The sequence below is a fragment of the Capra hircus genome, chromosome 13 (genome assembly GCF_001704415.2).
Source record: "Capra hircus breed San Clemente chromosome 13, ASM170441v1, whole genome shotgun sequence".
Classification (NCBI taxonomy): Eukaryota; Metazoa; Chordata; class Mammalia; order Artiodactyla; family Bovidae; genus Capra; species Capra hircus.
Window position 1 is genome coordinate 10,178,096 of NC_030820.1, and position 24,704 is coordinate 10,202,799.

The window sequence follows — 24,704 nt, forward strand, 5'->3', positions numbered from 1 at the left end:
AAACCGGAATCAAGACTGCCAGGAGAAAAGTCAATAATTTCAGATATGCAGATGACACCATCCTAATGGCAGAAATCGAAAAAGAACGAGAAAGCCTCTTGATGAAGGTGAAAAAGCTGGCTTAAAACTCAACATTCAGAAAATGAAGATCATGGCATCCAGTCCCATCACTTCCTGGCATAGAGATGGGGGAAAAGTGGAAGCAGTGACAGACTTCATTTTCTTGGGCTCCAAAATCACTGAGGACAGTGCCGGCAGCCATGAAATTAAAAGGCGCTTGCTTCTTGGAAGAAAAGTTGTGACAAACCTGAACAGCGTATTAAAAAGCAAAGACACCACTTTGCCGACAAAGGTCTGTTTAGTCAATGCTTTGGTTTTTCCAGTAGTCATGTATGGATATAGAGGGTTGGACCATAAAGAAGGCTGATCTCCTAGGAGATCAAACCAGTCAATTCTAAAGGAAATCAACCCTGAATAGTCATTGGAAGGACTGATGCTGAAACTCCAATGCTTTAGCCACCTGATGAGAAGAACTGACTCACTGGAAAAGACCCTGATTCTGGGAAAGACTGAGGACAGGAGCAGAAGCGGGTGACAGAGGATGAGATGGTTGGATGGCATCACTGACTCAATGCGCATGAGTTTGGGCAAGCTCCAAGACAGTGAAGAACAGGGGAGCCTGGCATGCTACAGTCCATGGGGTCACAAAAAGTCGGACACGACTGAGCAAGTGAACAGCAGCAGCTACTAGATAACTCACTGGCGCTCTCTGGAGTCTCAGGAACTGCCACGGACCAGAGGAGTTTAAGGAGACAAGGCAACTAAACAGCATGTGGGATCCTGCACTGGATCCCGAAACAGAAGGAGGATGTTAGTGGGAAAGCCATGTCCAGTTACCAGGGTTGCCCTTGTTAATACCAGGGTCCTAACAACTGCACCGTGGTTACTTACAATGCTGATTCAAAGGAAGCTGGGGGAAGCATATATGGGAACTTTACTGTATAACTATTTCAAGTTAAAAAAAAAACTTTTTCCAAAGGAACAAGAGTGTTCTGTCCCATAAACCACATATCACTGAAAAACAGTGTTTTACCACCAATCCTCTAACCTTAAGAGATAAACATAACACAAATTTTATATGAATTGTGTATAATTAACTTAATACACGGGCTTCCCTGGGGCGTCAGATGGGTAAAGGATCTGTCTGCAATGTGGGAGGGCAGAGTTCAATCCCTGGGTTGGGAAGATCCCCTGGAGAAGGGAAGGACTACCCACTCCAGGATTCTTGCCTGGAGAATCCCATGGACGGAGGAGCCTAGCAGGCAACAGTCCATGGGGTCACAATGAGTCAAGCTCGACTGAGTGGCTAACACTTTCAGTTTCACCTTTTGAACTTCATACACAGGGAAAGCCCAAAGCCGTCCTTACCGAGGCCCTTCCTTGGCCTGCTCCTACCTCCCCATCCCCTAACATCTGACAGGAAGATCGTCAAGATTCCCCTGCACTCACAGGGAGCAATGCGAGGCATCCCAAGGATGCTGATTCCTTATATGCATCCACGAACTGAGAGACTGGGGAGGAGGTGACAGTCAATAATGAAGCAAGTACGTTCTGGGTGCCCATCCCTGCCAGGCACCGTTCTGGGCCCTGGGAAAACAGCCACGAACAAACCGGACAACGTTACCGGCTTTCCTGGAGTTTACGTGCAAGAAGGAGAGAGACAATAAACAAACCAAACAAAAATCCTTTCATGTGCACACACACAAAGCTCAATCACGGTAAATGCCACGAAGCCAGATGACCGATGCAGAATGGTAAAGACTCCTCGGAAGAAGTGGTATTTGAGCCAGGACCTGACCTTTCTCTAATCCCCAGTTTCTTCATCTAGAAAGTGGAGCTAAAAAATATTCACTGCTGTGGACTGTTGTCAAGAATTAAATTAGATAATGATGGCAAAGGATTTAGCAGAGTTCCTAGTGAGTGAATGCCTCGAGACAGTAACTGGTGACAAAAATCACTTATCAACACTATTAAAGTGAAAGCACTTTCTCAACTGACTTTAAATTCTGTGTTGACATTTGCCCCACGTGTCTGTGAGTGGACTGCTGGTCACAGAACAGCTCCTTCCCTTCCCCTGGGCAGCAACAATGAATGAATATACTTGTAAAAGAACAGAGCAGGAAACACAAGCTCAACGCAGAGTCGGAGGAAGAGAAGGGACGCACCCAGGCCCCTCTGGCGGTCCCTCCCCTGTGCCTGATGAGAGTCACTGGGCTGAACCCAAGGGGAAAAGGACTACCTTTCTGTGAGGGGTTTCGGAGGACTGGTGTCTGTCACTGCAGCGAGACAGAAGGCAATCCAGGCCATCGAGAACAGAGGGAGGCCCTGCCCTGGGGAGGGGGTGGAGGTGCTGGGGCGTTGTTACATCGGCCCCAGGCCAGAAGTATAGCATATTTCCTCCCACAAAACAGGCCTTAGCAAGATTGCATCCCAATTCCAGGATCCACAAAAACAGAAAAAGCTATTGAAATAATTTAGAAAATTAATCATAAAACAAGACTGTGTAGGCTAAATCAGCTTTAGACCAAAGTGCTCTCTCTACATTGCGCCACTGGACATTTCAAAATAACCTCTGACACAAACACACACACACACACACACACACACACACACACAGATGCCATGAATAAAATAAAGCCAAGTTTAATATCAAATTTCACTTACTAAATACTCAAGTCACTTAACATTATTTCAAACTTCTGGAACTCACATGTGCAAGTGCATCAAACATATTAAGATAGTCTTAAATTTTGTGTATGAAAAAACATCGCCAGTCATTTGCTTCACGTTACTTGACAAGTCCACTCCCCTGAAAGCAGAGGAAGTCAAGTCTTTCCTAAAAGAAAGGAAAAAGCCTCCATCTGCCCCAGACTCCCAGACCCTGACGCTGCTGTCAGGGTCAGCGCCAGCACAGCGCTCCCCAGGGAGTCCCCCGGGGGCCCCAGAGCTACCCACCCAAGTGCCTACTGCCTGGATCCCCCACTAGCATCCTAAGCCAACTCAGTTCACCACGGTGACTCTTTACTCCGAACTGCTCAGCCCACATCCTAACCTTGGGAAAAGTCATGCCTCCACTTAACAGAGCCCCAAGCCACTCAGTCATCTGGCTCTTCCCCCCTCTACGCCCTAATGACTGGTCTTCAAGATGTTTCTTGCAAATGCAAAACACAGGATATAAAACAGCTATACATTATGTTGCTACACAATCAGGGGAAAAATAAAAAAGACCGGATTCAAATGCACCTGAACCAAATTTGGATAATCTCTGGATCATGAAATTACGATCAATTTTCGATCTGATTTCTTGGGTACACTTTTCGCACACGTTTTTCATAAGCACACAGTATTTTCACAACCAAAACAATACTGTGAAAGTTTTTTCAGGGTCCTGTTCCTAAGTTTCGATCTCATGCCCTTTCCTATTACTCAGAACTCCAGCCTCATCCAGGGTCCCAGCCCTCTCAGTCGCACTCCAGTTCCCTGAAAGTCGGCCTGCTGCACAGAGAGCTGAGGCCTCGGGGCCTTGCAGTCCAGAATGTGGCACCGAAGTCAGTGGGAAAATAGTGCCTTAAAGGCACTGAGCATCACCCCTGGGAAATAGTCAACCAATGCTCACTGTGGCTGGAGCTGGTCGTAGTAGTGTTTCTCTACACTGCCATTGGACGAAACTTCTGAAAAGCCATCAGCAGCTCTCAGCGCCTAAAAAGAGCAGCCAATATTTACAGAGCCCTTACTCTGAGGCCTGATACTGTTAGCAACGGTTACTTCATTCAAAAGCCATCTCAGCCCCAGGAGGGGGCTCCTGCGACAATCTCCACCTTACAGGTGAAGAAGCGGAGGCACAGAACACCTGAGTAGAGCGCCGAGACTCAGAGCGAGGAAGCAGGAGAACTGGGGTTCAAGCCCAGCCCAGCCCAGCCTTCCTGTCCCACGGAACCTTCCACGAGGACGGACGTGCCCTGTTTGTTCCACATGTAGATACTGAGCACTTGAAATGTGACTTGTACAGCCAAGAAACTGCATTTTACATCCTATTTAATGTTGATACAAGTAGCTGCATGCAGCCAAGGGCTACGAGGCTAGCCAGCACAAGACAGGACTATAACAGCCCCAACTCCCAAGCTGAACAAAGACATGTCCTCAGAACACCCTGCCTACCAACCTCTCAACCAATCCTCACCAAAATCTCCAGTTTGTCTAAGATCCCCGGTAACTGTATTTGGTGACATCTGCCAGGCATCCCCGCCTGTCCTCATCTGAGCCTTCTGTACTATGGGGGGAAACCCATTCTCCACCATGACCGAGCTGTGTGACCTCAGGCAGGCTCTCTGAGCCTTGCTCCTCATCTGCAGGATGGAGGGACTGTGCTGCCTTTCAAACGGCAACAGTCAAGCACTTCACAGACCCCCTCTAAATGGTGGTCGCTGACACCCCGTCTTCAGGGCTCAGTTGAGTCTCCACCTGCTCATCGAAGGGACCCTAGGGAGCTACGAGACCTCTGCCTCCAGCCTCCAGAACCCCGAGGTCCCCTGACAACCACAGGGGGATTCTGTTGCTGCCAGCGTGCGTGGCTATGGCCCTGACTTCTCCGCCAGCAGCCCAGCCATCCCCCGAGGCCAACAGCTCTGTCATCAGCGAGCCCAGGACAAGTCCCCGGGGAGAGGGCTCCGGAGGGAGGCAGAGCCAGCTCAGCCCGCTTGATTATCTGGGGGGGCCATTCCATTTCCCCTCTGTCAAAAGGGGGTGAAAAGCCTCTGTCAGTGAGTTGGTGGGAGGGGAAAAGGAAGTCCCCAAGGTGAAGAAGTGAGCACATGCCTGGTGCAAGGCGAGGCAGCGGCTCAGCGGACACGGCCACCGGAGCCTGGTGCCGAAACAGATGGCAGAGGCCTCCGCAGACCCATCTTCCCTGCCACGCCTGCCCTCCAACGGGAAGACTTCAGCAGAGCCTAACGACATCAACCCCAGTCAGACAACCACGGGCATTTTTTTCTTTCCCTTTTAACTGGACAGACATGACAGCAAATTCTAGAGGCTAATCGGGAAGAGAGGCTGAGAACTGTCATGGAGAGAAGGTGTGGGATGGACCTGCCTTGTCAGACGAGAAAACACATTACAAAGCTAACATCTGGTCTGCGGCCAGCACCCAACAAAAAAAATTGGGGGGAGAACATTTTTAAAACACAAGTTATTGCATAAAGGTACAATTGTGAAATTCTAAAAGTAAGAGTAATAACAGCAGCCATGGCACCCCACTCCAGTGCTCTTGCCTGGAAAATCCCATGGGCGGAGGAGCCTGGTGGGCTGCAGTCCATGGGGTCTCAAAGAGTCAGACCCGACTGAGTGACTTCACTTTCACTTTTCACTATCATGCACTGGAGAAGGAAATGGCAACCCACTCCAGTGTTCTTGCCTGGAGAATCCCAGGGACGGGGGAGCCTGGTGGGCTGCCGTCTATGGGGTCGCACAGAGTCAGACATGACTGAAGCGACTTAGCAGCAGCAGCAGTCTTCACAGAGCCCATGCTATATGCCAGGCACCACGTGAGGAGCTTTGCCCCATGCATGTATCTCTTCTGAACCTCATGAGTGTTCTTCACACTGCCAACTGCAACTCATCAGTAGATCTTAAAGTGGATTTACTAGACCTAAAAATAGACATTTGGGGGGATTTCCCTAGTGGTCCAGTAGTTGAGACTCCAGGCTTCCATTGCTGGGGCTGTGGGTGCGATCCCTGGTCAGGGACCTAGGATCCCACATGTCCCAAGATGTGGCCAAGAAATTAATTTTTTTTTAATTTTAAGAGAAAATTTTAAAATGAGACAGAATAGAATAGGATAAAATTGAAACTATGAGTGAACTGCATGTAACACTTCATAAATCTTTTACATATCTACAGGGCTTCCATTTTAAATGTGTTTCTTATTGTGAGTCATAGTAAAAAGTATGTGGAAAAGACCTTGTCTCACAAAAGAGTTTATAAGGTATATATAATTATCATCACCATTTTGCAGATGTAAAAATTGGGGCTTAGGACAATTAAGTCTCTTGTTCAAAGGTATCCAGCTGGTAAATGACAGCTAAGACTGGAACCCAGGCCGTGTGCCCTCAGACCCCGAAAATGTAACCCCAATAGATCAACTAGACAGGATGGATGACCCAGAAGAATCACCTAGTGTTTCCAGGAAAAAACGAGACCGGGGAAGAAATCACCAAGAAAAAGGCAGAGACAGTACATAAATAGTAAGCTTTTGCCCATAAAAATTATGAATGAAGTATCTGCTGACATTTCATTCATGTTATAAAGCATAGCTGTGACTGTCTAGGAAACTGACTTTTGGACAAGCTAACTATCTTCCTCAGTCTGGAAAACGGCATGATACTCACAACCTCTACCTGCTAATATTATGAGAAAGATTAAATGAGGTTCTGCACCACCGGTCCAGAGAAAACTCTCAATAAAGGGAGGGGCTGTTAGTGATGGAATGTAATGGCTTTTTCAAATTTCAAACTACTACTTCTGCCACATAACCAAAAGCCACAGGTAGTGCTGGGGTTCAGGGTGGGCCACCCCAAAATTCACCTCCATGGCTTATTGATTGTTTCAAATTAAAGTTACTTAAGAAACGGTTAATCTATGAGGGACACTCTGGCCTTCCTCTCTGTCTCTCTGAAAGCAGGACACCAATCACATGAAAGGCAGACCCCCTGCCTGTGGAGGTGGAAGGACCCCCCCCACTACTGCCAAAGACGGGGATTCCGGACCTTGTTCTTCTTCAATGTGCTACCCCAAGGGGCTTCCCTGGGGGCTCAGTCAATATAGGAGGCGCGGGTTCAATGGCTGGGTCAAGAAGATCCCCCGGAGAAGGAAATGGCAATCCACTTCAGTATTCTTGCCTGGGAAACCCCATGGACAAAGGGCCCTGCTGCTGCTGCTGCTGCTGCCAAGTCGCTTCAATCGTGTCCGACTCTGTGCGACCCCACAGATGGCAGCCCACCAGGCTCCCCTGTCCCTGCGATTCTCCACAAAGGGCCCTGGTGGGCTACAATCCATGGGGTCACAAAGAGCCAGATGCCACTTAGCAATGAAACAACCACCCCAAGCTCAAACCCTGTTTAGATTCCCCACTAATTGGGCACACAAAACCTAAGGTTCTTTGACCTGTCAATTCCTTACAAGTTTGTTTCTTTTCCGCCTGTTAACCTTCTGTCAATTTCATTATTAGACCAGCCACAAGAACTCAGCAAGAGGGAGGGGAAGAAGTTTCCTCCTCCTGGACAATTACTAAAAAGGAACGCATCATATTTTGTCCTTAATCAAGCACTGGGTGCCTCTGCAGAGGACTGGTGACCACACAGGCTCCTGGCTTAGAGTCAGTATCTCACCCCCTTGCCCCATCCTTCAACAGGATGCAACCCAACCGCCTTATCACCCCAGGCCTCTCCTTCCTACTGGCTGCTTCCTGTTTGCCTGCCTTCAGGGCCTGTACCCTTATTTGCAAAAGCCAAGACAGGGAACAACTTAAGGGTCCATCAACAGATGAATGGATAAAGAAGACAGGACCGACACACACATATAAATATGAATATGTGAATATTACCCAGCCATGAAAAAGAAGGAAATCCTACCATCCGTAACAACATAGATGAATCTTGAGGGCATTATGCCAAGTGAAAGTAGTCAGAGAAACAGAACTACTGTAGAGATGGCCCTTACATGTGGAATCAAAAAAAAACAGCAACAAACAACTAGGTCAAAGGAATTCGATTTGTGGTTATCCCATGGACAGAGGAGCCCGGTAGGCTGCAGTCCATGGGGTCACTGGGAGTTGGACACGACTGAGCGACTTCACTTTCACTTTTCACTTTCATGCATTGGAGAAGGAAATGGCAACCCACTCCAGTGTTATTGCCTGGAAAGTCCCGGGGACCGGGGAGCCTGGTGGGCTGCCGTCTCTGGGGTCGCACAGGGTCGGACACGACTGACGCGTCTTAGCAGCAGCAGCAGCAGCAGAGGCAAGGGATAGGGAACGGGGGGGACTGGATGATGGGCGTCAAAAGTCACACACTTACAGTTATAAGATAAATAAGTCCCGGGGATATAATGTACAACGTGATGACCACAGCTAATACCTCTGGAAGGTATTTGAAAGCTGTTTTGAGAGTAAATCCTAAGAGTTTTCATCACAAGGGAAAAAAACATTTTTTTCTTTTTTTTGGAACAATATGAGATGATGGATGTTAACTAACCTTATTGTGGTAATTATTTCACAACGTATACAAGTTAAGTTATTAGGCTGTATATCTGACACTCACAAATATGTGAATCACATTTCAATCAAACTGGGGGAAAATTCTTTTCACAAGTTCCTTCAAACCTCCTGGACAACGAGCTAAAAGTCCTTTCTGTGGCGCCAATGACTTCTTGGATGACTCTTTAAAATTACATAAACAAGTTCTGAATTATTAATTATAAAACTACCAAGAGCAAAGTAAAAACTCAAACAGTAAAAGGAAAGAAACGTCTTCTATCCCGGCCTAGTACACTCTTCATCAGCCCTCCTCCCCGGAGTTAGCTGTCAGGCTTCTTGTGAATCACTCTATACAGAGACGGCTGTGTGTGTGCATTTTTAACATCTTTAACATTCACACAACTCTACAACAGCGTATGCATCTGTGAGTATCTTGCTTTTCTTACTTAATTCTCTATCTTGGAACTCTTAAGACAAAGATCCTAAGAGTCTTTTGTAAGTATTGTACTCTGCCAAATGACTTGGCCACAATTTTAAAATTCCCCCATTACTGTACATTTAGCTCATTTATGATTTTTTTGTTGTTGTTATACAAAGAATGATGCAGAAGTATCCCTATACATACATCTTGGTAGACAGGAATACAATCTATAAAATAAAATCTTAGAAATGAAATTTCTCAACCAAAGAGTTCATAAATTTCATATCTTGGCAGCTACTGTCAAATTTCCCAACACGGAAGTTTCAAAGGTGTTGACCCTTTATGATCCCGTCACCAACACTCGAAGTTCAGCTAATATTCACCAATCTCATTGGTGAAAAATGGTTTCTTACAAATATCATAACCTGCAACTCTTTCCTTAAGAGTTAAGCCAAGCATTTCTGGTTGGCCATTAGTATACCTCTTTCCACTTCACTGCCAACTTCCGGAACACTTTCTCTCCTTGAAATTGCTCTTTGGAAGGTTATCAAAACTCATCTCCAAGACCAAAGACGTACTGGCATCAGCAGAGCACCATCTTGGCAATACCTGCTGCTGCTGCTGCTAAGTCACGTCAGTCGGGTCCGACTCTGTGCGACCCCATAGACGGAAGCCCACCAGGCTCCTCTGTCCCTGGGCTTCTCCAGGCAAGAACACTGGAGTGGGTTGCCATTTCCTTCTCCAATGCATGAAAGTGAAAAGTGAAAGTGAAGTCGCTCAGCCGTGTCCGACTCTTAGCGACCCTATGAGGCCTATGAGGCTCCTCCGTCCATGGGATTTCCCAGGCAAGAGTACTGGAGTGGGGTGCCATTGCCTTCTCCCTTGGCAATACCAGACACCAGCAACCACTGCCTCTTCCGGGAGCCCCTTCTCCCTTCCCTTCACGACCATGCGCTGTGCTGGTTCTCCTCCACGCCTGCAGGCCAATCACCTCCCTGGAAACCTACAGAGAAGCATATCCCAGCGCCCAGCCTGATTCCTCTTCTGATGGTAAACAGTCTTCTTCTTTAATCTACTGTATATCTGTGCTCTATACAGAAAAATAAGGTCTCTAGGAATTTCCCTGGTGGTCCTGTGGCTAGGATTCCACGCTCCCAGGGCAGGGGGCCTTGGTCCGATCTCTGGGTCAGGGTATCAGGATACTAGGTCCTGCAAACGAGATCCTACATGCCAAAACTAAGACCCAGCACAGCCAAATAAATAAATAAACAAAATGTTTTAAAAAAAAAATTCTCCTCCTGAGAAATCAACATCTCACTGTAACATTCTTAAACTGTCATCCATGTGCTAAAAATTTCCAAATGCCAATCCTCAGATCACCTGAGACTCATGTTTTCTTCCAGTCTTCTCAACACCAGCAAAGAAATGGATGTCCTTCCGACACTTCAGACAGTGAACCTCGTCAACACTTGGGGGAGCACTCATTCTAGTGGGACACTGTGCTTGTATCTGACATTTACTGCCTCTCCTGAAACCCACCAACCCAAGAGAACACACCTTCCCCAAACCTCTCCCACGCTATTAAGCATCAAACCTCAGTTAGTGACTATTCTTCCCGTCTCCCCACCTTCCCACCCAATGAACTGCCAATTCCTGTCAATTCTACCAACAAACTGTCTCCATGGATCTTTCCAGCCTTCCCATCCCCACCTGTAGCCAGATTTCTGCTTCCTTGTGCTCAGTCGCTCAGTTGTGTCCGAACTGTAGCCTGCCAGGCTCCCCTGTCCATGGGATTTCCCAGGCAAGAATACCAGAGTGGGTTGCCATTTCCTTCTGCAGGGTATCTTCCTGATCGAGGGATCAAACACAGGTCTCCAGCATTGGCAGGCACTTAATAAATGCTTTCTAGTTATTCAATACAATCTTGTAGCATGTGCTCCAAAGCTTCTTTAGTTCAAAGAAGGAAAAGAACCTTCATATGTTGTACACGTAAATCCAAAATAAAGAACAATCTTTTAAAAACATCTAAATGGGGCCCATTTGTTTTGTAGGACTGAATACACATAGAAATATATATATCTGACTTACCCAAAAGTCAAACTTCTTCCCTAAAAAGCTTTAGAAATAACTTAAAAATCACAAAAGCACTGGTTTCCAAAAGCTACAAATCAGAATAACGACTTCCTATCTGCCAACAGAAAAACAGATTCAGGTGAATCAAAGAAGGTTCCAGCAATCTCTTGATTTTATAATCCTCTGATGCTTCAATCAGCTGTCAGAACTAACAAACAATGACCTCCAAAGTCAACACAAGAAAAGTAGCAAAGGCCATATGGTATGTTCAACTTGCTTGAGAAGCCAATTAAAAACAAATGGCCTTGTGTGAACTGCTCCTATCAACCGGGAAGGACATATCCCGTTTAGATCCACTTCATTCTTTAAAGTTAAACCAATTTAAAAAGTAACTATTCTAAAGCCAGTGATTATAGTCACTGAAAAGGAAGAACAGATTATTCTTCAGAGAATGCAGAGTCAAATCATTCTGAAAAGCATCACTTAGTAGAAACATTCAAGATTAAATTATAACCACCTCCCTATTAACATCAGCATATTTCAAACACGTGTACTTAAGGGTCCTTGAATTTTTTTTCCTCCCAGGAAGCAAAACTTAAAGTTTTCCCATCCACTCTTTAACCTGAAGTTAAGGACAGCGAAACTACGGATCAGAAGAAGTCAAGGTTCACGTTTTGTGAATCATAATCAATCATAATCATCTCTTATTAAGAAATTAAAAAGTTACACCGATAATAGTGAGAGAACTTCTGAGTTGGCACAATTGAAGGGACTCTGCCTCACAGCTCTGGTGCCCCGTACTCATGCTCCTGAATTTACACCTTCAGGAAAGTGATCCCTTGATGCTTGTTAAACGGGGAGGGAGCAAACTTCCTCAAATTCTCGGGACCGGGAAGAGTTGACAGGAATCTTCTCCATGGCGCCTTAAACTCTTTACCCCCCGAGTGTCCTCCCGAGCAGTGTAAAAGCGAGAGCAAAGCTTCAAGTTGCCCCCGGCCCCCAGAGGCCACCACCGGGCCCGGGGCGCCGGGGACCGGCTCTGGACCCCAAGTCCAGGACGGCTCTGGAAGGGAGCTGGACACCAGCTCCCTCCGGGTGGGGAAGAGCGCGGGGGCCACCTGCGCCCCAACCCCTGTACTCACCTGCGATTCATGGGCCGGACCCTCACGGCCACCTTGACCGAGGCCATCGCTCATCCCGGCCCGGCCCGCGTGCGCCCGCCGCAGCCCGCGACTCCCGAGCCACTGCCCGCGGCTCCCGCCCCCTTCCCCGGCCCCCGCCCCTGCGCTCGGGCCGGACTCCGCGGCAGCAGCTGCCCTCCGGCCCCGCCTCTGAGCATGCCCAGAGCGGCTCGGGCCCGCGTGATCCGCGCTCCGCGCTTCGGCGGCGCCCGGGCGGCGCGCAGGGGCGGAGCCAGGGTGCCCGGGAGCCGGTTCCGAGGTCAAGAAATCAGGTAGTTCGAGCCTCAGGGCCGCTGGGGACGGGGCGATTTCAAGAAAGCCTGAAACCCAACCTCATCCCTTGAAAAAACTGGGAGGAGGCAGAAGTAGAGGAGTTCGCAGCAATTTAGGGCCAGCTCAAGAATTTGACCACAATCCTGAGGTCAAATTACCAAAAACAGTTTTTCAGCCCTAACCAAGGACCCGGCTTTAGGACACCAGGAAGGAGTTAACTCATCCAATTTAAAACCGGAGCACAGAGATTATCACAGCTTGGTAGTGGGCCACTTCTCAGGTCCTCTCTGCTACTCTGAAGCTGTCTGAGCTGTTCTGGACCCCTTAACTCAGGGATACGAAGAAATGAAAATTAAAAGGGTACGGCAAGAATGGCTCTATTGTCTGAAATCAGATCTTAATTGGACTTTTTTTGCACTTATGTTACAGTTTGGGCTTCTCAGGTGACTGAGTGGTAAAGAAGCTCCCTGCAGTGCAGGAGACGGGGGTTCCATCCCTGGATGGGGAAGATTCTCTAGAGAAAGAAATGGCAACTCGCTCCAGTATTCTTGCCTGGAGAATTCCAAGGACAGAGGAACCGGTGGGCTACAGTCCATGAGGTCTCAAAGCGTCCAACATGACTTAGTGACTGAGTGGCTGCCCTCTGCTCAGATGGAACGTTATAGTTCCATCTTCAAGGAATTAGGGGTGGGAACGACTCCCTCCTGGGGCTTAGGATCTGGGAGAAGTGAAGTCCGAGGTCCTATCCCTGCTCCCGTCGTCTGCTCCCCTCTCCCGAAGAATGCACATTCATTCATTCAGTCAGTCCGTCCCTCAAGCATGCCCTCTTTGGTGCATTGGTTCACACACACCCAGGGGCCCACCTATGAGCCACAGGCCACATTAACCAAGACATCAATTCTGCCCTCCTCCGCTGCCCCACTCTGGGCCACTCAGCCCACCCAGCCCAGCCCCACGACCCCACCCTTCCTGCCTCCGGTCTCACAGCTGAAAGGGGGTGGGGGCAGGCAGCAAAATCCACACAAGGCAGTGCCCATACTCAACAGCCAGTGTGCCCCCACGTTCCTAATGGAGCCACAAAAGGATGCTCTGCCCTCATCACCTCCTTGCCGGTGTTTCACACCCTCAGAGCACCCTGAGAGCTGGGGAGGGGGGCACTGCTCCTCCACAAGCCCAGCTATGATGGGGGCCGCAAGAAGTAGAGGCTGGGTTCCTGGGTTTCAGCTTCGGCTCCAGCGTTAGCTTTGAATGGCCCAGTCTGCATTACTGGGCGCCTGTAAGGCTCTTGCTTTATCTACAAATCAGGAAAAACTGGTTGTTGGTTCACGCTTTGAGTTGATGCCTGCAAACACGTGACCCACTTAAACAAGGAATCGTCGCGTCAGTTCCCCTAGAGCCCTGACGCTGGCCGGGAATCAGCACCCTGCGAGTTCCTAGAGCCCGGAGACCCATGGCTTTTTCCCTTGGGGAGCGCAGAGTGGGGTGCGAATTCGACCATCAAGAGGCGGGGAAACTAGGCGCGCCAGAGCCCGGAGCGGGCCGGGCATGCGCGGTAGCGGTGGGTGGGGTAAAGACAACGCGAAGAAGTTCGCGCGACGCGGGGGATGCCCGGGCAGGGGCGGAGCCCGCCTTATATGGGAGCTGCGCGGGGACAAACTGCGCGCGGGCCGCCTTCCCGGGGGGCGCGGCCCAACATTTGCGTGAGCCGCCGCGGCGCCTGCTAACGACCACTCTTAAGGTCGGGTGCTTCAGTGCACAGAACACGCGAGTGGCCTAGAGCCGACAAAGCCAGCCCAATTCTTAAAGACAACAAATTACACAAGCTTGCAGGAGTTCAGGATTAAAAGCTGTTTTCTGTGTCTAGGGCTTCACTGGTTGGCTCTTCGGAAGGTTTTGTTCATTCATTCATTTCCAACACCCTGCTCTTGCCTCTAAGCCTTCTATCCCTTCGCGACTTTGCCATTTGACGAAACAGACCGAAGCAGCCCCGCAGACACTTTGCCGTCACCCAGCACTCCTGGCTGGAGCTTTTGGATGTGAGGCTGTAAGTCTTCGACTCAGGCTGGGCAGGATGGGACAGAGACTTGGCTGGAGAACATTTCTTAACTCAGAGTGAAAGAAGTCTCTGAAAGGGAAGACGAACGACAAGATAAGGAGGCGGCTCTACTTGTCAAAAGTAAACAGCACGTTTCTGGAATACTTTGCAAACAAGGCCGCTTATACAAGTCACCTGGGGAAACTTGTGAGCTGGCAGATTCTGATTGGACAGCTCTGGTGTGAAACCTGAGATGCTGCTTTTCCAGCAAACTGTGGGTGCAGCTGGTCTCACCTGGCCTAATTTATGGGGCCCGGGGCTGGAGGTTGGGCTCAATTGGGATTACTGGGAAGCCTGTGCTGCTTTCTCTTTCTTAGCCTCGAAAAGTTAGCCGAGGTTTCTTGGTTGGGCGAGGGAGCCTTTCAGGATGGCACACCGGTGACTCTTGTAGGTCAGTTTGCCGATTTCCCGAATTGGTCAAAGGCAGCAAGTCCAGCATTCGTGTGGAGGGCGTCACCCACCAGGAGCAGGTACTCATGAGAGCCACCAAAATTACAAATCTACCAGAAGGTCCCTGAACTTGGATTGGGGGGTGGGAGGGTTGGCGGGGCTGGGCAGGGCGGGGTGTAAATATCTGTTATAGCCTCTAAATAAAATATATTCACTTTAGTAATACCAGAGATTTTGACAGCTCTAGAAATTATGGATTTTCCTGTTCAATTTTAATTGTTGCAGCTTTCTCAAATTGTTAAAAGTCACTGTTAACATTGAAATTATTGTCCTCATTAGAATGACACTACATCTTATTTAATATAACCACATGTTAGTCTATCACAAATTTATCTTTTTTATATCTTGCTCACTGTGTTTTATTAAAATTGATTTTCCTTTCCATCCCGTGTATTTTATGCATTTAAAAAGGTTATTCTGAAAATGACATTTCACCAGACAAAAGGGTCCAGAGCACAAAAGCATTTAAGAACCTACAATTTGGAAATTCATTTCATTTGGATGAGTGAAGGGCAATTCTAGTTTCCAAAAAAAAAAAAATTGAATGGTGATGGAGAGAAGAAAAGTTTCTGAGGCCTATGTTAAAACCGGAATGGGGGCTTCCCTGGTGGCTCAATGGTAAAAGAAGCCCCTGCTAATACAGGAGACACTGGTTCAATCCCTGGTGAGGGAAGAGTCCATGTGTCACAGAGCCACTAAGCCCATGCACCCCGACTATTGGGCCTGTGCTCTAGAGAACGGGAACTGCAACTGTTGAGCCCACGTGCAGCAACTACTGAAGCCTGCACGCCCTAGAGCTGTGCTCCACAAGCCACTGCAATGACAAGCCTGGGCACCACAACTAGAGAAAGCCTGGGCAAAGCAACAAAGGCCCAGCACAGCCAAAAATAAATAGATAAAATTGTAAAACAAGAAAACCCCAAATACTATCAAAGAAGAATGGAATATTGACCCATCACCCTTAAAGCCACGTGTGTGTGTGTATGGATTACTTGTCCCTCTAATGTGTCACAGTCTCAGTACTGCCAAATAGTTGTGACTCATGTAAACTCCCTGAGACTTAGCGTCTTCATTTCAAAGTGAGATTGCATTGAAATGTTTACTCCACTGCAAAATATTTGAATCATCTTGAAACACCGTTATCAGAAAAAAAAAAAAAACTACACTCTTATCTGCTATATGTACAGTTACATATTTTTCCTCTAGTCTCTAAGGAACAAAGTTGATTTACTCTCTCACCAGTGTGACTTTTTCAAAACCTTGACAAACAGCAGACGGGCACACTTCAATTGGAACATAGAATACAACTGACATCTCAGAAACCCATCTGTTTTTCTGTTTGCAGTACTGACTTCAAGCATTATGTCACACAGCACACTTAATATCTTCATGTGGGTGTCCATCATGGGACTTAAGTTGGATTTAGGAGGTATGCAGTGAGCCAAAAAGACTAAAGTAAGTATTCTTCAGGTTCTCAAACAAATACATAATCATATTAGAGACAGAAATCATAGATATCAAATCCAAACATGGAAGATTTTCATGTTCTAAGTCACAAAATTTTAAAGTGAATTTAGAATCTCCTAAAATACTAAACATTAAAAGCAACCATCATTTGAGAAAATGTACTTGGGGACCTGAAAGTGAAGCCTGAGCACCACAGTAACAGTAAAGATAATCTTGAAAGTCATACATAATAATTTTGTTGGCAAGCTATAGGCAGGTAGCTCTGAATGGCAGTTTTCTGCAGAAGGGAATGAAGAAATCACAGAGATTCAATTTAATAGAAGCTATCACCCTAAATCACAGTCATTTTTATACACTAAGATAGAAAAAAGATTGTTTTCAATTGTGTATAACTAGACCTGTTGTCAAAAAGAGTTCAGAATCGATGGACTTTGTAGAGTCTGGGAGCATTTCAACTTCTTCAGAGTGAGAAACCACATTGAGTTGGATGGGTGAAGAAAAGTTTCATGGATGAATTGGTTGCAGAGACAAGTCTGGCAGGACAGACAGCATTTGAGCCTCAAAATGGATGAGGAGATGACCTCTGAGGTAGAGGAAATACCTTGAACAAATATTCAGAGACAGGAAAGGAAGGGTCCTGCCCCAGAAATGGGCTTCCCTGGTGGCTCAGCTGATAAAGAATCTGCCTGCAATGCAGGAGACCTGAGTTCAGTCCCTGGGTTGGGAAGATCCTCTGGAGAAGGGAAAGGCTACCTACTCCAGGATTCTGGCCTGGAGAATTCCACGGACTGTGTAGTCCACGGGGTCACAAAGAGTTGGACATGACTGAGCAACTTTTCTTCCTTCCTTTCTTTCTGCCCCAGAAATAGTGAGGAAGGAAAGCCTCTTACCTAGGGCATAGTGTTAGAGGTTTAAAGATAGTGATACAGGGCACGTCCCTGGTGGTCCAGTGGTTAAGATTCCACACTCCCAATGCAGGGAGGTATCTCTAGACGGGAACTGGATCCCACATGCCACAACTCAAGGTCCCCCAGGCCAAACCAAGACCCCACGCCTGGCGATGAGCTCTCCTGTGCTGCAGTGAAGACCAGCCACAGCCAAATAATAAATATTAAAAAGATAAAGGCAGTGAGACTTTCTCACACTCCCCGCGCCCCACAACCCTGTACTGGTAGTGTCACTTTGCAGCACTCAAACAGGGAAAGGAGTCTGTTTCTCCCCCTGTTTGCATGGCGGGCCTGGTTACTTGCTTTGGCCCACTGAATGCAGCAGAATTAACCTTGCAGCCTAAGCTTGGAAAGGTCTCCTGTGCTTCACTCTTACTCCAGGGACCCTACCACAGTCACGGGAAGCAAGCAAGCTCAGGCTAGCCTGCTGAATGATGGCATGACCGCTCAAACCCAGTGCCACCATCAACAGCCAGCCAAGCCCCAGACGTGGGAGTGGGACCCCTTGCAGCAGCCAGCCCCAGCTACTTTGTGAGCTGGTCAGTGATGTACGAGAGCAGCCCAGAATGACAGAGCCTGTCCAGACCACCAGAACCAGCAAGCCGACCTGTAGATGGACGGGGATCAGGATGCCAAAATATGCAACTGTGGCATAAGAATTATCTTAAATCTGAAGGCAATTAAAAAAATAAGGCAACACAGGAAGAGCTCTTTGTCCTCCCCCATCTTCCAAAAAGCAGGACAGAAATTTCCCTTGGTGAAGCTGGTCCTCCTTCCCTCCCCCATACCAAAAGAACATGCCTTCTTACTAGAGTAGAAAAGCAACAAACCTTACTAAACCAACTCTGATCTCCCATTTGTTTCCCCCACATACTTACTTTCCCATGATTTACAACCATCCAGTTCTTACAGCCACTAGGAGATGAGAACCCTTTTCCTTTTTGTAGTCACTTCCCCACAATGTATTGCCTTTTGTTAAAATAATAAATTCCAATGCCTAATTGCTTTGGGTTTTTTCACTTCTTTTCAGTGATGCCTTCCATGCAGATAAAAACTAAACCTTTCTTCTCAGTCTAACCAGAGCTAATCTTAACCTAACATTAATCTAGCCTTACCTTTAACATAACCGAACCTTAACTTTAATTGAGACTAGATGGTGAAAAGAACACTTTGTTCTGTTAAACTGTTTTGCCAGTTTACTTTGCACACCCAGGTAATCAGCTCAAGAAGGTAAAGGAAGCTCTTTTTTTCCCACCCTGACAGGACTCATGAACAATAAACCAGTGGTGGTCATTTAAGCCATTTGGTTTAGGGTGGTGTTATTCGGTCACTAAGTCATGTCTGACTCTGTGACTCCATGGATTGTAGCCCAACAGGCTTCCCTGTCCTTCACAATCTCCCAGACTCTGCTCAAACTCATATCCATTGAGTCAGTGATGCCATCCAACCATCTCATCCTCTGTTGCTTCCTTCTCCTCCTGCCCTCAGTTTTTCCCAGCATCAGGGTCTTTTCCAATGACTCAGCTCTTCACATGAGGTGGCCAATGTATTGGAGCTTCAGCTTCAGTCCTTTCAAAGAATATTCAGGGTTGATTTCCTTTAGGATTGATTGGTTTGATCTCTTTGCAGTCCAAGGGACTTTTAATTCTTCAGCACTCAGCCATCGTTATGGTTCAACGCTCACATCCATACATGACTATTGGAAAAACCACAGCTTTGACTTAGGGGATCTGTATGTTATTGCTTGCCTCCACATACATCCTATCTTATCTAATGAGAAAGGTTTTGGATAAATGGGATAAGTCAGGAGCATTGCTCAGTTCAGTTCAGTTCAGTCCCTCAGTCCAGTCCGACTCTTTGCTGCAGTCCACCAGGCACACCAGGCCTGCCTGTCCATCGCCAACTCCCAGAATTTACTCAAACTCATGTCCATTGCATTGGTGATGCCATCCAACCATCTCATCTTCTGTCGTCCCCTTCTCCTCCTGCGTTCAATCTTTCCCAGCATCAGGGTCTTTTCCAGTGAGTCAGTTCTTCGAATCAGGTGGCCAAAGTATTGGAGTTTCAGTTTCAACATCAGTCCTTCCAATGACTATTCTGATTTCCTTTAGAATGGAGAGGTTGGATCTCCTTGCAGTCCAAGGAACTCTCAAGAGTCTTCTCCAACACCACAGTTCAAAAGCATCAATTCTTCGGAGCTCAGCTTTCTTCACAGTCCAGCTGTCACATCCATATGTGACTTCTGGAAAAGCCATAGCTTTGACTAGACGGACATTTGTTGACAAAGTAATGTCTCTGCTTTTTAATATGCTGTCTAGGTTGATCACAACTTTTCTTCCAAGGAGCAAGCATCTTTTAATTTCATGGCTGCAGTCACCGTCTGGAGTGATTTTGGAGCCCCTAAAACTAAAGTCTATCACTGTTTCCACTGTTTCCCCATCTGCTTGTCATAAAGTGGTGGGACCGGACGCCATGATCTTCATTTTCTGAATGTTGAGTTTTAAGCCAACTTTTTCACTCTCTTCTCTCACTTTCATCAAGAGGCTTTTTAATTCTTCTTCACTTTCTGCCATAAGGGTGGTGTCATCTCCATATCTGAGGTTATTGATATTTCTCCCGGCAATCTTGATTCCAATTTGTGCTTCATCCAGTCCAGCATTTCTCATGCATGTAGGTTAAATAAGCAGTGTGGAAATACACAGGCTTGACATATTCCTTTCCCTATTTGGAACCAGTCTGTTGCTCCATGTCTGGTTCTAACCGTTGCTTCCTGACCTGCATATAGATTTCTCAAGAGGCAGGTCAGGTGGTCTGGTATGCCCATCTCTTTAAGAATTTTCCAGAGTTTGTTGTGGCCCACACAGTCAAAGGCTTTGGCGTAGTCAATAAAGCAGAAGTAGATATTTTTCTGGAACTCTCTTGCTTTTTCGATGATTCGAAAGATGTGGGCAATTTGATCTCTGGTTCCTCTGCATTTTCTAGATCCAGCTTGAACATTTGGAAATTCACAGTTCACGATGTACTCTTGAAGCCTGGCTTGGAGAATTTTGAGCATTTCTTTACTAGCGTGTGAGATGAGTGCAATTGTGTGGTAGTTTGAACATTCTTTGGCATTTCCTTTCTTTGGGACTGGAATGAAAACAGACCTTTTTCAGCCCTATGGCCACTGCTGAGTTTTCCAAATTTGCTGGCCACACTTCCACAGCATCATCTTTTAGGATTTGAAATAGCTCAGCTGGAATTTCATCACCTCCACTAGCTTTGTTAGTAGTGATGCTTCCTAAGGACCACTTGACTTCACATTCCAGGATGTCTGGCTCTAGGTTGGTGCTCACACCTTTGTGATTATCTGGGTTTGGTATAGTTCTTCTGTGTATTCTTGCGACCTCTTCTTAATATCTCCTGCTTCTGTTCAGTTCAGTTCACTCGCATCCCAGTCTTTGCGACCCTATGAATCGCAGCATGCCAGGCCTCCCTGTCCATCACCAACTCCCAGAGTTCACTCAAACTCATGTCCATCGAGTTGGTGATGCCTTCCAGCCATTTCATCCTCTGTCGTCCCCTTCTCCTCCTGCCCTCAATCCCTCCCAGCATCAGAGTCTTTTCCAATGAGTCAACTCTTTGCATGAGGTGGCCAAAGTACTGGAGTTTCAGGACTTTAGCATCACTCCTTCCAATGAACACCCAGGACTGATCTCCTTTAGGATGGACTGGTTGGATCTCCTTGCAGTCCAAGGGACTCACAAGAGTCTTCTCCAATACCACAGTTCAAAAGCATCAATTCTTTGGCACTCAGCTTTCTTCACAGTCCAACACTCACATCCATACATGACCACTGGAAAAACCATCGCCTTGACTAGACCTCAGTCGGCAAAGTAATGTCTCTGCTTTTCAATATGCTATCTAGGTTGGTCATAACTTTTCTTCCAAGGAGTAAGCATCTTTTAATTTCATGGTTGCAGTCACCATCTGCAGTGATTTTGGAGCCCCAAAAAATAAAGTCTGACACTGTTTCCCCATCTATTTCCCATTAAGTGATGGGACCAGGTGCCATGATCTTCATTTTCTGAATGTTGAGCTTGAAGCCAACTTTTTCACTCTCCGCTTTCACTTTCATCAAGAAGCTTTTTAGTTCCTCTTCACTTTCTGCCATAAGAGTGGTGTCATCTGCATATTGAGGTTATTGATATTTCTCCCGGCAATCTTGATTCCAGCTTGTGTTTCTTCCAGTCCAGCGTTTCTCATTATGTACTTGGCATAAAAGTTAAATAAGCAGGGTTAGGTGCATACCATTTCTGTCCTTTATTGCGCCCATCTTTGCATGAATTATTTCCTTGATATCTCTAATTTTCTTGAAGAGGTCTCTAGACTTTCCCATTTTGTTGTTTTCCTCTATTTCTTTGCATGGATCACTGAGGAAGGCTTTCTTATCTCTCCTTGCTATTCTTTGGAACTCTGCATTCAAATGGGTATATCTTTCCTTTTCTTCTTTGGCTTTCACTTCTTTCCTTTCTCAGCTATTTGTAAGGCCTCCTCAAACAATCTTTTTGCCTTTTTGCATTTCTTTAACTTGGGGATGGTCTTGATCACTGCCCCCTGTACAATGTCACAAACTTCTGTCCATAGTTCTTCAGGCACTCTGTTTATCAGATCTAATCCCTTAAATCTATTTGTCATTTCCACTGTATAATCGTTAAGGGATTTGATTTAGGTCATACCTGAATGGTCTAGTGGTTTTCCCTACTTTCATCAATTTAAGTCTGAATTTGGCAATAAGGAGTTCATGATCTGAGCCACAGTCAACTCCCAGTCTTGCTTTTGCTGACTGTATAGAGCTTTTCCATCTTTGGCTGCAAAGAATATAAACAATCTCATTTCGGTATTGACCATCTGGTGATGTCCATGTTAAAGTCCTTGTTAATATCCTTGTTAATCATATAGAAATATGAGCAACATAAAAAAACAAACAAACCTCTGAGCTGGGACCCTAATCAGGGGTCTCTGGAGTTACTGTTTGAAGCTGAAAGTGTTTAGGGTCATTTTGTGTATTACATGTGAGAAGACCAAGGCTGAAACAGGAAACATAACCACAGACACCCCTTTCCCCACTGCTCACCCCCGCTCAGTGAACTTATCAATGAAGCCAATTCATAGAACGGATGCTCTCTGAACACACTGTCTATTTGCGCCATATCCTGTGTGCCCAGCAGGAATGCTGTCTCCTCTCCTCTTCTGGCTCCAGCTCTCCCTTTGAATTTTATGGTCCCTAGTCTTCCCCCGTGAAATTCCAGATGTTCAAGCTGGTTTTAGAAAAGGCAGAGGAACCAGAGATCAAATTGCCAACATCCGCTGGATCATGGAAAAAGCAAGAGAGTTCCAGAAATACATCGATTTCTGCTTTATTGACTATGCCAAAGCCTTTGACAGTGTATCACAATAAACCGTGGAAAATTCTGAAAGAGATGGGAATACCAGACCACCTGACCTGCCTCTTGAGAAACCTATATGCAGGTCAAGAAGCTTCAGTTAGAACTGGATATGGAACAACAGACTGGTTCCAAATAGGAAAAGGAGTACGTCAAGTCTGTATATTGTCACCCTGCTTATTTAACTTCTATGCAGAGTACATCATGAGAAACGCTGGGCTGGAAGAAGCACAAGCTGGAATCAAGATTGCCAGGATAAATATTAATAACCTCAGATATGCAGATGACACCACTCTTATGGCAGAAAGTGAAGAGGAACTAAAAAGCTTCTTGATGAAAGTGAAAGAGGAGAGTGAAAAAGTTGGCTTAAAGCTCAACATTCAGAAAACAAAGATCATGGCATCCAGTCCCATCACTTAATGGGAAATAGATGGGGAAACACTGGAAACAGTGTCAGACTTTATTTTGGGGGGCTCCAAAATCACTGCAGATGATGACTGCAGCCATGAAATTAAAAGACACTTACTCCTTGGAAGAGAAGTTATGACCAACCTAGATAGCATATTCAAAAGCAGAGACATTACTTTGCCGACTAAGGTCCATCTAGTCAAGGCTATGGTTTTTCCTGTGGTCATGTATGGATGTGAGAGTTGGACTGTGAAGAAGGCTGAGTGTGGAAGAATTGATGCTTTTGAACTGTGGTGTTGGAGAAGACTCTTGAGAGTCCCTTGGACTGCAAGGAGATCCAACCAGTCCATTCTGAAGGAGATCAGCCCTGGGATTTCTTTGGCAGGAATGATGCTAAAGATGAAGCTCCAGTACTCTGGCCACCTCATGCGAATAGTTGACTCATTGGAAAAGACTATGATGCTGGGAGGGATTGGGGGCAGGAGGAGAAGGAGACGACCGAGGATGAGATGGCTGGATGGCATCACTGACTCGATGGATGTGAGTCTGAGTGAACTCTGGGAGTTAGTGATGGACAGGGAGGCCTGGTGTTCTGCGATTCATGGGGTCGCAGAGTCGGACACGACTGAGCGACTGAACTGAACTGAGTCTTCCCCACTGCACGAGTTCCTGGCAGTTGCTCCCTCTTCCAAATGCCCTATAACACGATCAGCACCACTCACTCGTTACTCACTGGAAAAGTTTCAAACTGGGTTTTCTGTGTCTCTCTCCCAGTCCGAGTATAAACCCCTGAAGGGTAACGAGCAGGCCTCAGTAGCTGTCTGCCTTCCTGCTGATGCCACGTTGGCAAATGTTAACATTGACACTTGGCAAAACCAATAAACTCATTATACTGTTCTATTTCTGTAGATGGCCAGTATATAAATATGAATTTCTATGTGATGATTCTTTGGCCCATTTTTTGTCCTTTTCTGTTCCTCTAACCAGGCCATAACATAAAGGTTATGCCATTTGTTTCTGTCAAGCTTAATTAAGCCCATTATAATTCGTTAACCCCTGTGCTTGCTTCATAATTAACATTGATTAACACAAAGGCGTACAAAATAGGCCATCAGCACTTTCCAGAAGCAGTGATGACAATTACATTGGTAATTCAATACAGTATAGAAGATGATGGGGTAGTAATTTGCACTCTCTTTACATATGGAGACAAATATGCTACCATGAAACACTAGCCTAGAAACTAAACAGTTTGTTCATTGGATTCACCTGATTAAACCTTTGCCCCGTGTACCCAACTATGACAGCTGAAACCTCGAATTGCTGAAGGCACAGCTCCAAGTAACTTGCTTTACTGCATCACTGGTCCGAAAGAAGGAAGCATTTCAAAGCCAACAGAAGGAAGGAAGGCGGAGCGGCCAGTCATAGCGAAGCAGCCCCAAGGCTAGTGACAGACGGTGATGCAGCCAACATGGCATTCCGCAGCTCTGGGCTGAGTCCAAGGCTTGATGGCAGCAGGTTGAAGTTTCACAGTGATCAGCGCCCAGAGACACTGGATCCGAAAAGCTCTGATAACAAATTACTTGAAAATAAACTATCTGCCTATCTAGAATATAAAATACAAACAAGCAGAAACATCCTCGTGGGTGCTCAGT

At 46.5% G+C, this 24,704-nt stretch overlaps 1 protein-coding gene across 5 annotated transcripts in view; it reads right to left on the minus strand.

Moving 5' to 3' along the window:
* The window catches only part of KIF16B (kinesin family member 16B), a 301,307-nt gene extending 289,111 nt beyond the window's left edge, over positions 1-12,196 (minus strand). For 3 of the 5 annotated variants that reach the window (XM_018056936.1, XM_018056933.1, XM_018056934.1), the window contains exon 1: positions 11,945-12,196. In XM_018056936.1, coding sequence (XP_017912425.1) covers positions 11,945-11,991 — 47 coding nt within the window. In that variant the 5' untranslated portion in view covers positions 11,992-12,196. The remainder of the gene's footprint in view (positions 1-11,944) is intronic. The other 2 variants (XM_018056937.1, XM_018056935.1) reach the window with 1 other exon arrangement.